Below are 14,769 nucleotides of genomic sequence, written 5' to 3' on the forward strand. Positions count from 1 at the left end.
TTCTTCTTTTTTACCCCTCAGGCTGTGGAATCTCAAATCAGGAGTTTCGGACAGACCCCCAGCCAGTTGCTCATCGAGCCACACCCGCCCCGAAGCTCAGCCATGCAAGTGGTGAGTGTTGTGTACACACGAACATGCAATAGTACAACATATTATCATAGAAAACACACTGGAAATACTACGGTGAATTTGAAGCCAAAGGAGTTCCTCTGATTTTTGCTTCTCGTGAGTCTTAATATTCTGTCTTCTCGTTGTCCGCCGACAACTGTGGGAAAATAAAGTCTTTTAGGGTTTAAAAGCATCCCCTCTCCCATCATTAGCGAGGTGTGTGTGAAAGAGAAAGATCACAAGCATTCGTGTGTGTGTATGTGTTTAGTAGGCACTTTTCTGGAAACCTGTGTCCGAGCCAGATTTTCCACCTGAGCTGGAATCGGAGATCAGTAAAGGAGAGCAATGAACAGCAGTCCTGAAGTGACGGCTTTTTAAGGGCCAAGAAGTGCAGCCTGTGTGCCTGCCTGTGATGGACCGAGGCCCCATGAGTCCCTATTAGTGCGGTGTCCCTGTGGCGCTGACAGCTGCCTGCAGACCACCACCCAGCACACACATGTACACACAGACACACAAGCTCAGACTGGTGCTTTAAAGTTCACTTACTGTATCAGGCAATGTCCTATGATTTCTTTTTCTTTTCTTTTCTAAACGTAAACTTCAGATGCAAACACATTTCTGAGGCCTTGCAGCAGCTCCACACCCCCCCCCCATTCTCTTTGCTTTTAAATGTTCTCGCTCTTTACTTTCTCTCCATCGTCCCACACATGAGCGTGTTGTCAGTGTGTCGGCGCCTGCCCGTGCCGGCGGTAATGATACTGTCAGTGTGTCTGGTTACCTGTCAGACGCACTGGATTTACTCATGTCTTCTCCTGATGTTAAACACTGATGTTCCTCTTCTTTTCATGGAAGGAGGAAAATGGCTCCGTGTTAGAGCTGCTTAGTACAAACACTCTGAAAATGGCTTTATATAAGCTCCTGTCTCATCACAGGAATCCGTCTGATAGGTCAAAGAAATAACTTGTTGACTACTTACACTTGAGTTTAAAGCAACTAATGTTGTTTTCTTGAGTAATAAATCATTTTCTAACGTACGTATAAAGAAATAGAATAGATATAGTGCTGATGCAACATGATAATCAGCAATTAATCATGTAAACATTGCCATATGTTGTAATCTGTTGCAAAACTACTGGATTGTTTTTATGGAAATTAGTGCACACAATCTTAAAACCTTAAAAAATACTGCAATACTAAATAGCGCCACTAGGTGGTGCCGCATGCTCCGTGGACATCCCCAAGAAGGAACTCTCAGTAACGAGTTGGTGACGTACTATTTACGTCTTACTGCCCAGTGCTCATGTATGCTTAGTGAACGTAGGGCCGTGGAGACCTGGCTTAGCATGGTCAATGTGAAGAATACTGTAGAATAAAGCTGCCCTGTCGAAATCCCCACTTCTCTGTCCGTCGACTCTCTGAGCTAACTTGCTATCCGGAGCCTCTGCTAACCGCTAATCCCGTTAGCCGCCTCTCCACCTGCACCAGCTCTCGTTGCAACGCGGCGCGCAAGTGCATTTGACCGGCACAAAATCGGCATATCTCAAAAGGCGCATCCCTAATTTGCAGACACCGGTGTTGTGACGATGATATCGCGCATCCCTAGGGTGTTAAAGTAAAATGTAATAGATTAACTAACTTGCTGTTAAACCAGATATGCTAAATGTAAAATAGCTAGCTCTATTTAATTTAAGAGGCTAGCTTATCATGGTGCTAGCTACCTCGAATATGATGCTTTTTCTTCTGCCTCCTGTGAGAGTTTTCTGTAACGATACAAGCATTTATTCAGCATCAGTTTTGAGGAACATATCATTTGTTCAGCTAACTAATTATATAGCTGTGCATTACTCGCTTTTCACTAACAGAAAAATGCAATGTACGCCGTTCAATGTGAGGAAGCATTTCACACCAGCTAATGTTGATGGAAAGTCTTTATTTATAAATATTGTAGAAAGAATGCTAAAAACATGCAGAATTAAGCATTGGTAAAGTTCAACTCACACATGACAAACATTTTCTGTTGTGTCATTTTACATGTATGTCTGTTTATGACAAAACAAGCATGTTTATATTTGTATTTGACAGTTTCTTTGAATTATTCCCATAATTCCCATGGAACATTTCCAAAATTCCAGAACTATAATTCCCATGGTAGGTTACTGGGAATTTGCTGCCCCTTTTGCAACCCTAGTCTGTACTGCGTGTTAGCCAATCATGTTTGAAAATGATGACTCATGCTCCCTGAACCATTCTTTCACAAATTGAAGCCCAATGAATCCTGGCATTTTCATCTTGGATTATGGCTGACGAACCTGGTCATTCAGTATATTCAGCTGACCTCTGTTTTGGGCTTGTAACATTGTGGAAATTAGACCTGACTGGCTGAAGCAACCATCATAACACTGTCCCCACAGGTTTGTAGAGTATTCACTAAGTGAGATATAAGATTTTGTGACTTTTGGGATGCTGGATAGTGTGTTTCCATAATTTTAGGCTCAGAAACAGGAAATGTATTGTAACTGTAAAGTCACATACATAACCGTCATACTCCAAAGCACTTTATGACTGTGTCATCCTTATGCTTTTCCTTTTCTAACTAAGTAACAATCACTTTTTCCTAACTCGTCTGTGCTGTTTAAATTAGGCCACTTTGCTGCTCAAGCTTCCTAACTTTCTCTCTTTCCTTCTCTTTCCTCCCTTTCCCTCTGCTTCTTTCTTTCTAACACCTACTGTGGGCTGCTTCCTTCGTCTTTTTTTTTGTTCTGCTCTCTGTCTGTCACTTCATCTCCTGGCTCTTCTCCCTCTCTGCTCCCTGGGTTTTTGTTGTCCATCCCGGGGACTTGAACAGTATCTTCTCCTGCAGACCCCGATGATGTTTACGGACCAGATGCAGCAGGATGTTATCATGGTGCTCAAGTTCCCATCAAACTCTCCCGTGACCCACGTAGCAGCCAACACCCAGCCAGGTCTGACGTCACCCGCCATCATCACTGTCACCGCCAACCGCATTTTCGCGGTCAACAAATGGCACGGTTTGGCAGGTAAGAGATATGTCCATCTATACTGTGTATTCAGGTTGTTTTGCTCAATTAAAATTAAACATTTAAATTATTTGCATCAAAATAACTTCGTATCATGGTATTTTAGGCAGCTTAAAAAAATATTTTGGTACATTAGAATAGTTTTCATACCTCCTCTGCTCATCTCTCCCTCGTGAGCACTTGGTGATTAATTAATCTGACGATTGACCCGTCTCGTCTGTAGGATAGACGTTGATTTGGGAGACAGTTGACCACGTCTGCTGGATAGCGCTATCAAATGTGACACGTGCAGCAGCCAGCATTAAGTCTCATGTCCACCTCCATACATCAGCGCGCTCACTTCGCAAAACGTTATTTACTCAACATCCATCCTTCCCCCCGGAAAAGAAACATTAAATTTGATATCTGTGAATTTACGGGGATGAAGACTGATCGCTCTTCGGGAGAATTCAACCTCATCCGTGTCTGCCACAGACCAGGACTTATTAACCTAAACTGTTTAGTGAGCTGGCATAATAAATTAAATGTGTTCTGTGCAGAGGTAGCTCATTAATTGGAGGGCTTTGCTGGATTCTTCAGGTTGCATAAAAGAGAAAAATGAAAGCATGTGCACATCCAAATGTGTTTTTGTGCGTAGGACAGGGAAGCAGGCCAACAATTAATCTAACGTGGTGGCAAACTTTGTTCATTAACAAAGTGAAAAGATAGAATAGTGAAGCATAAATGCAGAAATGCACCTAGGTTCATTCATATTCTACTGCTTTATCCTAGGTTAATGTTTATTTAATTTAGTATGTATGTATGACACAAAACATGATGTTGCCTGGAGCTCTTCAAAACTGTGACAATATATTAATTTTACTAAAAATGTGTTTTATTGTTTTTCCTGCGCAGGGATCTGACTCTGGTTAAGCCTGTCAACAAAAATAATGACTGCATTTAATCTGTAAAATAGTTGTGATTTGTTCTTAATTAGCAAAAAATGGTTCTGTCCTTCTTCACTTGTCTGTTAAATGTGCAAAATAACTCTAAACAGACATTATTCCTTTTTATTACGAAAATATGTTTGTGGGTAATGAATAGAATTATTAATTGCCGTCCTAGATGAAACTGTCTGAGCATTACTTTGAAGGAAATGCTATTTTAGGTTCCTCTTTCACACTAACAGGAATACAGATTATTTTGATTCCAATGCTGACACAGCAGTATGGAGACATGTCTGGCGATATAAGACTAACTAAAATATAACGGCCCCCCCGGGGGTGAAGTGACTTTGCTGTGCAAAGAAACACTTTCAGTAGAGCACAGTTAGCGTAAGGAACCATTGTCTCTATGGCCTCCGGAGCTTATTGACGTAATTGATGTCTAATTCATGAAAGAACCCCTGGGGGAGTAGGTGACACTGACTTTTTATGGTCGTCATTCTCAGTGTTTTATAATGAAGGGGAAAACCCGGCCGTCTCCTTCACAAGGCCACACGATTGCAATATTAATCCAGTCTTTCTTCTTCTCTTGTCAGGTCATCAGAGCTCAACGGTGCAGGACCAGCAGTACCAACTTCCTGTGGAAATTGACCCGCTCATAGGTATCATTTATGACTCTATAAGAATACACGCATTCTTTACATAGTCTGGCCTTATAAATGCATGGAATTATATTTTTTTGTGTGGATTTATGTATGATTACTGCTGGCACCGTGGTGACTCATGGCACTCTGCAGTGCCGTGTCCCTGGACAGTAGATTAGAGTTGTTTCTCAGCCTCTGCCCCGGTTCGCTCCTCATGATATAGCCCCTGCTCTCTCACTAAACCATTTGCATGCAAATTGGAATGCAATGAGCTGTGGCCTAGGCCAGCATTTCATCATCAACTCCCCCCCCCCCCCTTTCTTCCTCTCCATCGTCCCTTCCCTCCCTCCCTTTTTGCATCCTCTTTGGTTTAATTTGAGCGGAGGGAAAGGACGCGTGTCAATGGAAATGAATATGAATGTGGTAATAATGTGTGATTGAGAATGCACGGCGGTCGGCTGTCAGGACAATATGGGCGCCTCTCATCCTTCACGACTTGTTGATGAGCGAGAGAAGAGTGCCGAGCCGCGGTTGATGTATGGGATGCACTGGTGGAGCAGGGAGAGATGAGCCACTCTCTCTCTCTCTCTCTCTCTCCGTGTGCGCTCTCCTCTCGCCTCCTTTCGACTCCATCGCTTTCCTGCTTCCCCTCGCAATCGCACGCATGTCTGTGATGGGTTTGGGGGGGGGGCTGTTCTTTCTCTGCTGAATGTTGTGGTCACTCTCAGTCTCACCAGACCGTTTTCACACATTTTCTCAACACTTGACGTCTGAAAATAACCAGACTTTGCTCACACGTATTCATCTTTATTTGCACGTTCACTCTGTCTGCAAAAAAAATAAAAGTGTATTAGTATTTATATATATATTCACTGCAGGGTTTTTAGTAGCATTACAATAGATGTGTGTGATGTAATTGAATGCACACTTGTCTTCTTATTTTTTTTCCCTTAAGTCTAAATGATACTAAACAATATATTTTGACTTTGTAGGGGAGTGCATGTATTTGTGGGCAGTCGAGAGGATTTTCGTGCGTGTCAGAAATATATTTACACTGTTTGCATTCCTGGAGGGGTCAGAGCTAAACACTGTAAATTGAGCGTGACAGCTGAGCACTGTGGCGTTTGAGAATGTTAAAAATGGGTTAAAACATTATTTGTAGCAAGGTATACTGGACTTTCTCAGTGTCCATATTCAACACACTTCCCTGACACCTGTTCTCCAGCGCTTTTGACCCTCACTAAATAATAAATGCGTCACTGTGGACGTTTCTGTCTGAAATAGAAAGAGAATGTCATTAAATTAACAGAACCCTTGGCCACATCACACATGCAGATAAATTTTGTAGTGTGTTCTGACTCGAGTAGTGTACATATTTTGCGAAGACTGTCCACACTTTGTTATTTCTCCGTCTCCTTAGTCTCTCACGAACAACCTGAAGTCCTGTAAACTGAACCTCCAGGATGTACTACTGTTTGTATTCTGACAAATCTTCTTTGCACTGTGCAGTCAAACATAAGAGCACTGATGCACTGAACTTAAGTGAACTGCGAGCTCTTTGAGGAAAAAGCAAATGGTCATGTTGGATTAGAAAATGATATAATCTGCTTGTTTTAATTTGTCTATCTCTCTCCCCTCTTCAGCCAGTTACGTCGGCAGTCATCGGCGTCAGATCTCAGACCTGCTCGATCAGAGCATTCAGATCAGCTCACAGTGCTTCGTCATCACGGCCGACAACCGATTCATTGTTCTGTGTGGATTCTGGGACAAGAGCTTCCGGGTTTACTCCACTGACACAGGTACTCTATATACCTGGTAATGTTTTCCTCACAGTATAATCTTAAAAAGATTATGACACCTCAGTCCCATACTTCTTTGTCTTATTTAATTTATATCTATTAAATAATCATTGTCATTTTTTTAAAGCTAAAAGGTGTTTTAAAAAACAGTAAATTAACTATAATTTGTGCAATTACATTTCAGTTTGAATTAATATTAGACAAATCAAAGTTGACAAGCATCTTTGATTAAGGTATACATCAAATTTAAATTTCTTTAGTATATATTCACAAATCACAACTTGCCTCCTAAGGGAAATTACATTTAATACAATTTAATCTGCGATTTAAATGTAGATCTTCACAGTAATTTAACATCATCTGCAGGACAAAACACATCACGGTTTTGTTGTTGTGCTGCTTTAACGTCCATGATATCGGTTCTAAACATCAGCCCTCTCATAAACTCAAAGCTGACTGCCGTGAAATCAGATCAACATATGAAAGGAATTAACCTTTTTTGAGTTAATGATCCTCCGCAGGGTTTTCCTCTAGCACCATCCTCAGGACAAAATGTAGTTTTTCTCTGTTAATATGATGCCAATAAAGACTGAAAGAGTATTTTTTGTTTGTTATTGTTTTGTTAGTCAATGTAATAAAAATAAACACATTTAGTATTTTAAGTATTCTGTTCACTAAACAGAACCACTTTGTCAATAATGCTTACCACAGCTTTATTTTCTCTTTATTTATTATTTATTATTAACTGGGCTAAAGCACAAAACTCTCTTTTCTGGTTTCTAATCAGTAAATGAAACCTAATATTTCTTAGAACATTGTTTACTATAATGTTTGATGCTCTACAGTTTCTGACGGTGCCGTTGTGGGTCTGAATACTACTGACTAAGACCCTAACACATAAATGCTGTAAATCCACACAATACACACACAATCAGGTCAAGGGTCCTAAATGAAAGTGTCTGAAGCTTCATCTCTATACTCCGCTCCTCAGCTTTTCTCCCCCTCAGCCCCATTCAGAATCGTACACACACCTATACAACAAACCCAAATTCAATTTCTATAGGCCAGGCCCTCCCTGTCTTTTAATCGAGGAGGGAGGTGAAGGAGGGACAGCAGCGCAGAGATAGCTCTATTGTGCGACTGCCACCAGGGTGTACGACTGTGGAACCTGAACACGGTTTAATCGCACACGTGCGCTCAACAGCTGCTACCAAGGTCCCTAAAGCCCCCAGGTTAAAGAACTGGGGGGATTTTATCAATTACTAGACTTGATTGGTACACATGCACAAAACACATAGCCTCATACGCATGCATGCACACGCTTCCAATTTCATTTGTCTGTGGGCATGTGTGTGTGTGAGTAAGAAAGAGCAGAGTGTTCAATACGAGCTGCATGGTAGCTATTATTGCTGCAGCAATCATTACTTATTTTCAGTGTTTATAAAGATGTCAAACATTTTCCATCTTTGATGTCTCTCTTCCTCTATGGAAGTTCACTCACCCCGCCCACTTCCATCATAATATAACACTCATCTTTTCTGTGAGATATGACTTCATTATGCACCGGACAGTTGATTTTTTTTTCGACACCCAGACAGAAAATGTCACGTGTTGCAAAGTATTCACTGTTTGACTGCGAGAGGTCACACTGTGAGGTGCGTAATGAGAATTAGACAGCTAGACACTGGAGCTGTGGTCTGGGAATCTGACAGCAATTAGACTCTTTATATATACACACACGGAGCTCGCTGCTTGTGCATGCGTTTTTTCACGCACACACTCGTACGTACAGAGTTGGAATAAATATTTATTCTTGTCAGGGAATTAGTAGAAGTCTAATCTTGTAAAAAGACTAGCTGAGGAGACAGATGATCAACAAGCTAATGGTGTGGAGTTTGAAACAATCACATCTGTCAGCACATTAATCCAAAGTTTCTGGTATTAAAGTGCAGGATACGATATTTCCAGTGTTCTAATAAATGCTTCATTTATCATCCCCCATGTTTCCCGAAGAAACAAATATTGACAAACATGCATTTTTTTTGTGTACTTTTGCAGGCAAACTGACTCAGATAGTGTTCGGCCACCGCGACGTGGTGACGTGTCTGGCGCGCTCCGAGTCGTACATCGGAGGAGACTGCTACGTCCTGTCGGGCTCCAGAGACGCCACGCTGCTGCTGTGGTACTGGAACGGAAAGCACAGCAGCATCGGCGAGAGCCTCGGCAGTAAGTACAGAGAAAGAAAGTCCACTGGCAAATATGCGGAACACACACATATGGGGTATTCTCCGAGTGCTCACTCTCCCCGACAGTTGTGACTCTGTGATTTACGGCCCCTCTCTCTAAAGTAACAACTAGTTTCATCTGACCAGGCCAGGCCTCCTGCATACAGATTGGATTTCGGAGAACTGTCGCACCAGGAACAGCTTACGATAATGTGTTTGAGATAGTGGATGTGTGTGTGTGTGTTTGGGAGAGAGGGAAATAGAGCGATAGAGAATCTGTCTTTAATGTGAGTGAAAGTGAGAGCCACTTACAGACGTTAAACGTGACGTTGGGGGTCGTCGGCCAGCATGTGAAAGTTCACCACCATCTGAGGGCCACGGGGTCACACCAGTCGATAAAAGTGAAAAATGTCACGGGCCTCCCTTATGTTACCATAACATATGGCATTAGCCATGATCAAAGGCTTGCACTCACATAGCTCAGTACTTAGCCCCCTCTGTGCTAATTTGGGCAGCTGAGATCCACGTACACGTTGTTAAGTGGTCCATTTACAAATGGACTGAAATTTATGACAAATGGTGATTTGGTTAATAAGCCACGTTGGTTTTTTGAGTGTTTTGCGTGATGGAATTTTCACCAAAATTTAATTCATAAGGATTCCCTAAACTTTATTTTAAAGCTGAAGGATACAAACATTTGTAATCTCATGCCATTTGTTTGTTTTGAACACTCATTCAGCACTTCAGAGTGCAAGATGTGTTCATAGATTTTGTTTTAGTAGCTGATGTCATTTGTCACCATCGCAGACTACAAGTTGTTGTTTGCTGACTTCTGAATTCTGCAAGGTTTAAATTAAGTGGCACAAATATTCGACATCGTCCTCTGCTCCACATCTAAAGTAGAACAATCTTAACTCATTATTTTCTAAAAACCAAACTGTAATTTGATTGATTCATGGAATTATTTCATGCCTTAAAGGGGCTTTGTGTTTGTATACCCATGCATGTGTTGCACATTTGTGTGTGTGTAGCAGCCTAACCTCAGTTGGCTCAGTAGTAGTTACTGCACTGCAGCCAGAGCAGCAGACAAAGCAGTCGTCATCCCCAACCTCTCACCGCCACAATGTGATGCTCCATTGCCCCAGACCACAGGAGGCTCTCCCAGACATTAGGCTCTGCTGCTGCACACACACACACACACACATACAGATACACACACAGACATACCCACACACACCTTCACAAAATGCATACAGAACGCAGCTTTTCTTTCTTCTCCGTCCAAAAATTCAAACACTTTATCTTCATCCTAAGTCTCCACATACACTTGTATGAGAACACACACAAACACACACACACACACACACACACACACACACACACACACACACACACACACACACACACGTGTGCGCACTCACTGCTTTTCATGCATGTCATGTTGCTTTGTAAATATCCCACACACTTCATGAGCAGTGTTCCATGACACAAATGCCTCAGAATGGCTGAAATGCACATGTACACAACCCACAAACTCTGAACACATTATGCAGACACCACTGCCATCTGCTGGCCACAGTCGAGGTGAGGCTGTACCGCTGCTACAAATACACTGAACTGTCTGAAATTAACTTTATTTAGTTGGTTAAGGTAGCAGAATTAATTTGCAAATATAAATATATAAAATATAAATGAAAATGTTTTATATGGCCCATAATTTTATTATCTCAACCATATAAAGGCATGTGAGTCAGTACTGTATAAGTGAATTGGTTTAGGATAGACCTGTGAAAAGGTCACAACTGAACATTTGTAATAATAATACACTGCGATTCTCAAATGTCTCCAGCTGCATTATTAATTTGCCAAAACATGCCAAGCATTACCATACTTATAGTACACACACGCACACACACGTCTATCCAGACATTTGATCCTATCCTCAGCTGAAGTCATGTCGAGGTATAAGTCTTTAATCAGATACAGGCCCGAGTCAAAATAAATGACAGGTAGAGGCTCAGAAAGTAAATTGATACAGCAATATATCAGATTTATTGGCCTTCTATGAACAAAATCTCACATCCTGCTTAAATCCGTGGACTTAAGCGGCCTAAGTTTACTTTACTGACCTTGTACCAGTGTTTGTGCGGCGGGTGTTTATTTAAGTCCTCACAGCTAGGGCATCATTTTTACACAGCAGGTCTTTTTTATTATTATTCTTTGTTCTTTGGGATTATCCAATGTGGATAGAATAACATATTCTTATTTGATAAAGGATTTTTTTGTAATTTATATGTATAGATTAAGTTGAAACACTGCTCATGATCTTTTTTTTTATACAAGAGGGTTCACTTAGCACCGTCTTTCTGCTAAATCTAATTAAAGCTTTATAGAAGCTGTAGCTTACCCGCCAGCCTCATTAGTGAGTATTGAGTTTTATGTCATATAATTAAATTAAATAAAACTGCATATGAATCTACTATATTCTTTTAGGTCAGCATATATTGCTGCATTTTACCATAATAAATGAATAGTTTTGCGAAACCCATTTGCAGTTTGTAAATGTTTGTTTGCATTTAGACAAAAATCCGTTCCCGAGTGTTTGCCGTGTTGTTCTTTTTGCGCTGAACTTGACCTCTAACAGAGGAAGATGGGGTCACTAAAGACAAGGCCTTCTCCCCTAAACCGTAAACCCCCTAGTGAACTCCAAACTCCAGCTCAGGGAAGCAGCTTTTCTGCACGGCCACTAAACATACGCAAACAAAAGCTGATCTCCACACTTCCCCCACTGGAACACTGGAACACAGCAAACAGTTTGGAAACGGCGTCTGTCGCCCAATTAGCCATCTGCAATTGCTAAAAAAATATATTTTATTGTTTGTAAATGATGTAATAAAGCAGAAAAGTCCAAATCCTATGCAGCTGAGTGTTTGTGAGCAACTGTTTTTATGTGCGCTCACAGATGGAGAAAGCGAGAGTAGGAGCTTTTGTTTTGTCGTTCGCCTTGACAGCTCAAACCCAAACAAAATCACACAAACTTCATGACTTGGACCATAACTTAACTCTCGCTCCCTCTGGCTCACTCGCTAGTCTAACGCAGAAACATCTGGATCCAGTGAAGGCAGTCACAGTGAGACGGTTTTTAAAGATAGGGAGAGGCGGCGGGTGACAAGTGCTGGGACGGGGGAGAGCGAATGAGGGGAGAAATATGATGTGTGCAGGATAACAGCGTGTGCAACAAACAACGATATATATACCGTATACAAGCAAATCAAAACAAATCCCCTCTGAGCTGAACAAACTAATTTGATCTTGATCTTCTCTGTGTGTTTTGTTATGGTTCGTCATGTTTTCTTCCCCTGTGCTTCTAATTTATATTTATTATATCCATGTTATGAAATGTGGATCATAGTGAATATACATTTATTTGTTTTGCTTTGCTCTGTTCTCAGTAATAGACACACGCACCTGTTGTGTTTGTGTTTTTGTTTCCTCAGCAGAGTTCACCACGCCGCGCGCCATCTTAACTGGTCATGACTGTGAAGTGACGTGTGCTACTGTGTGCGCCGAGCTGGGCCTTGTCATCAGTGGCTGCAAAGGTGAGATTTGTTCCGTTTGTCTGCATAAAATACATCACTTAATTCAATTTCAATTAGTGCTAGCCGCAGCTAACGGTGTCAACGTTAACCCAATAGCGCGTTTCCATGACGACTGACCGGAAAAAGGCGCGTGTGACGTCATGTTTACGTGCCGCGCCATCGGAGTCCAGACACTGTTCACCAGTTAGCTCTGTTAGCTGCATTAGCGACGTTAGCACGCCTACAGTTGAACTGGAGCGGTCTGTTTATTAAACGAAAAGAGCAGCACTACAACTAACTAGCGTACCTGTGCCTCTGTTTTTAAAGTTTAGCGTTACTTTAGAGACTCAGAGTCTCGTCTTTTTCGCTCAGTTGGCATGGAAACGTGTCATTCGTTAATGTGCGTTAACGTTAACGCCATTAAGTAACATGCCCAGCACCAATTTCAATTGAATACATCAATTTAAGTGTTAACCCCTCCACATTATGTCGTGTTATCTGATGTGCAGAGGGTCCTTGTCTGATCCATTCCATGAATGGGGACCTGCTGAGGACCCTGGAGGTCCCGGAGCAGTGCACTCGGCCCCGACTCATCCAGGCCTCCACCGAGGGACACTGCATGGTCTATTACGACAAGGGACACTTTTGTCTCTTCACCGTCAACGGCAAACTCCTGGGCCACATGGAAGTAGAAGACAGCGTCAAGGTGAGGCGGTGCATTCCTGCAGGGGGCTGCGTGTGTGAGAGAAAGTGCATTTGCACGTGTGCGTCTGCACCACATCAGTGTACAAAGTCCCCTCTCACTGATTAAAGCCTTTTCTTACAGTTTGAGATGTGAGTAAAGCGAGGCTCGGCTCGGCACGCCTCAGGGGGGCAAACTACGGCTTCACGTCTCTTTTTATTCCCCTTTCATATGCATGCACCAGAGGGGGCTGCTCCTTTTGATCCGCAGCCCTGTTGTCAGGTCAAATTGCATCGGCAGCGCTGGTAGAGAACATTCCAGAGAAGTGGTCAGCTCTGGACACCAACTCCATTAACCACCCTCCAGTGCAGGATGACACATTCCCCCGTTTCCCACATTTCCTCCCTTGTGGCCAGAGTGACACAGGATAACGGCTACTGCCTTTGGTTTCCCAACCCATTGTTTCCGGTTTGGCCTGGGAATTGTAAGCTAGCTCTGACAGACAGCCACACGCCTGTTTCCTATTAAGAAACCTCTGGTGCCGAGGCCCCTAACCTGCCAACCATTCTGCCCTCAGAAAAAAAAGCTCCACAGTATAAGATAAACACAAATATAACTGGTATAGGATGTGATTAATGAACACAAAGACGAATAGTGATTAAGTTTGCAGGAAAGCTAAGGTTTAGAGCTCTGTATTTTCTCTTTAGGAGGAAATAGCTAAGCATCGCTTTGCATTTTTTCCAAGAGTTCCTCCTAAAGATGAGAAGCTGTGACTTGGGAACAGTGCAGTCCGCCGCGTCAGCCCGACTCTGCCGTTGTAAATTCCAGCCATGTCAAATGGCATTAGGAAAATCCTAACATCTTTAAGTGCGGTTGTTCATGTCTCAGGCCCCATCCTGCCTCACCAGCCGTAGCTCCACCCCCCCTCCTCCTCAAGTCTGAAGCCCCAGCAGTATTTAGTGCACTCATGTACATACCAGAATCAATCTTCTTAGTCATTGGAGCCTCTGCACAGTATGACTCCAGGATAAATAAGTGTTTGTCCTGGCCTGCAGTATCCACTTAGAAAGAGAGAGTAAAACTGAGAAAGAGAGAGAGAGAATGTACGCACTGTGAATTTATAAGGGTCTGGAGTCAGAGGTTAGATGACAGGCTAACAGTCGGCATCCTAGTCTAATAGCAGAATCAAGTGACAGGAGCCATACTGAATGGATTACAGTCTTTTAAGTACTAGTATAACTCAGGCAGTGTAACCACTCCAGCGCTTTTTTCCCCCCCATGTTACAGGGGGATTAACAGCACCATAAATTAAACTTTTTTTTTTTTTTTTACCTTTCGTAGTCTCAGAATCCACCCACTGTTCCCCCAAAAGAAGTAGAAAATATGGGCATTAAAAGTGCATGTGTTTCTGCTGCACTCATTTTTTAGTCATCCGAGCCCAGGTAGCCATCTTAGCTCCCACAGAGCCGTCGGCCATCTTGTATGACCGCCCAGTGGCAAGGGGCTGATTTATAATGTCTGTCTGCAGCCTCCTACCTGACTGGGCTGACATGTCTGCCAGCTCTCCTGGCTCCTGCTGGGCTGCAGTAAGGTCATGGACTCGGTAGATAAGTAGATACACAAAAATACAGTAACACAGCACAGTAACTGCTGAAAAGTCCTTTTTTTTTTTTACTGCGATTGTGCAATATAGCATCTGTTCATGGAGGAAAAAGTAGCCGTGACTGCTTCTTTTAACAATTGCTGAAATTCAAAGCAGCACTAAAGAAATA

The 14,769-nt window shown here is 42.4% G+C and overlaps 1 protein-coding gene across 1 annotated transcript in view; it reads left to right on the forward strand.

Annotated features, from left to right (window-relative positions):
• Positions 1 to 14,769, forward strand: part of lrba (LPS-responsive vesicle trafficking, beach and anchor containing) — a gene marked incomplete at its 5' end in the record, with an annotated part of 183,053 nt that overhangs the window by 164,649 nt on the left and 3,635 nt on the right. The window contains 7 exons of the mRNA XM_083909541.1: positions 22 to 111; positions 2,954 to 3,146; positions 4,666 to 4,731; positions 6,357 to 6,512; positions 8,571 to 8,738; positions 12,235 to 12,336; positions 12,825 to 13,021. Coding sequence (XP_083765667.1) covers positions 22 to 111; positions 2,954 to 3,146; positions 4,666 to 4,731; positions 6,357 to 6,512; positions 8,571 to 8,738; positions 12,235 to 12,336; positions 12,825 to 13,021 — 972 coding nt within the window. The remainder of the gene's footprint in view (positions 1 to 21; positions 112 to 2,953; positions 3,147 to 4,665; positions 4,732 to 6,356; positions 6,513 to 8,570; positions 8,739 to 12,234; positions 12,337 to 12,824; positions 13,022 to 14,769) is intronic.

This window comes from Microchirus variegatus, assembly GCF_963457635.1.
Source record: "Microchirus variegatus genome assembly, chromosome: 23".
NCBI lineage: Eukaryota > Metazoa > Chordata > Actinopteri > Pleuronectiformes > Soleidae > Microchirus > Microchirus variegatus.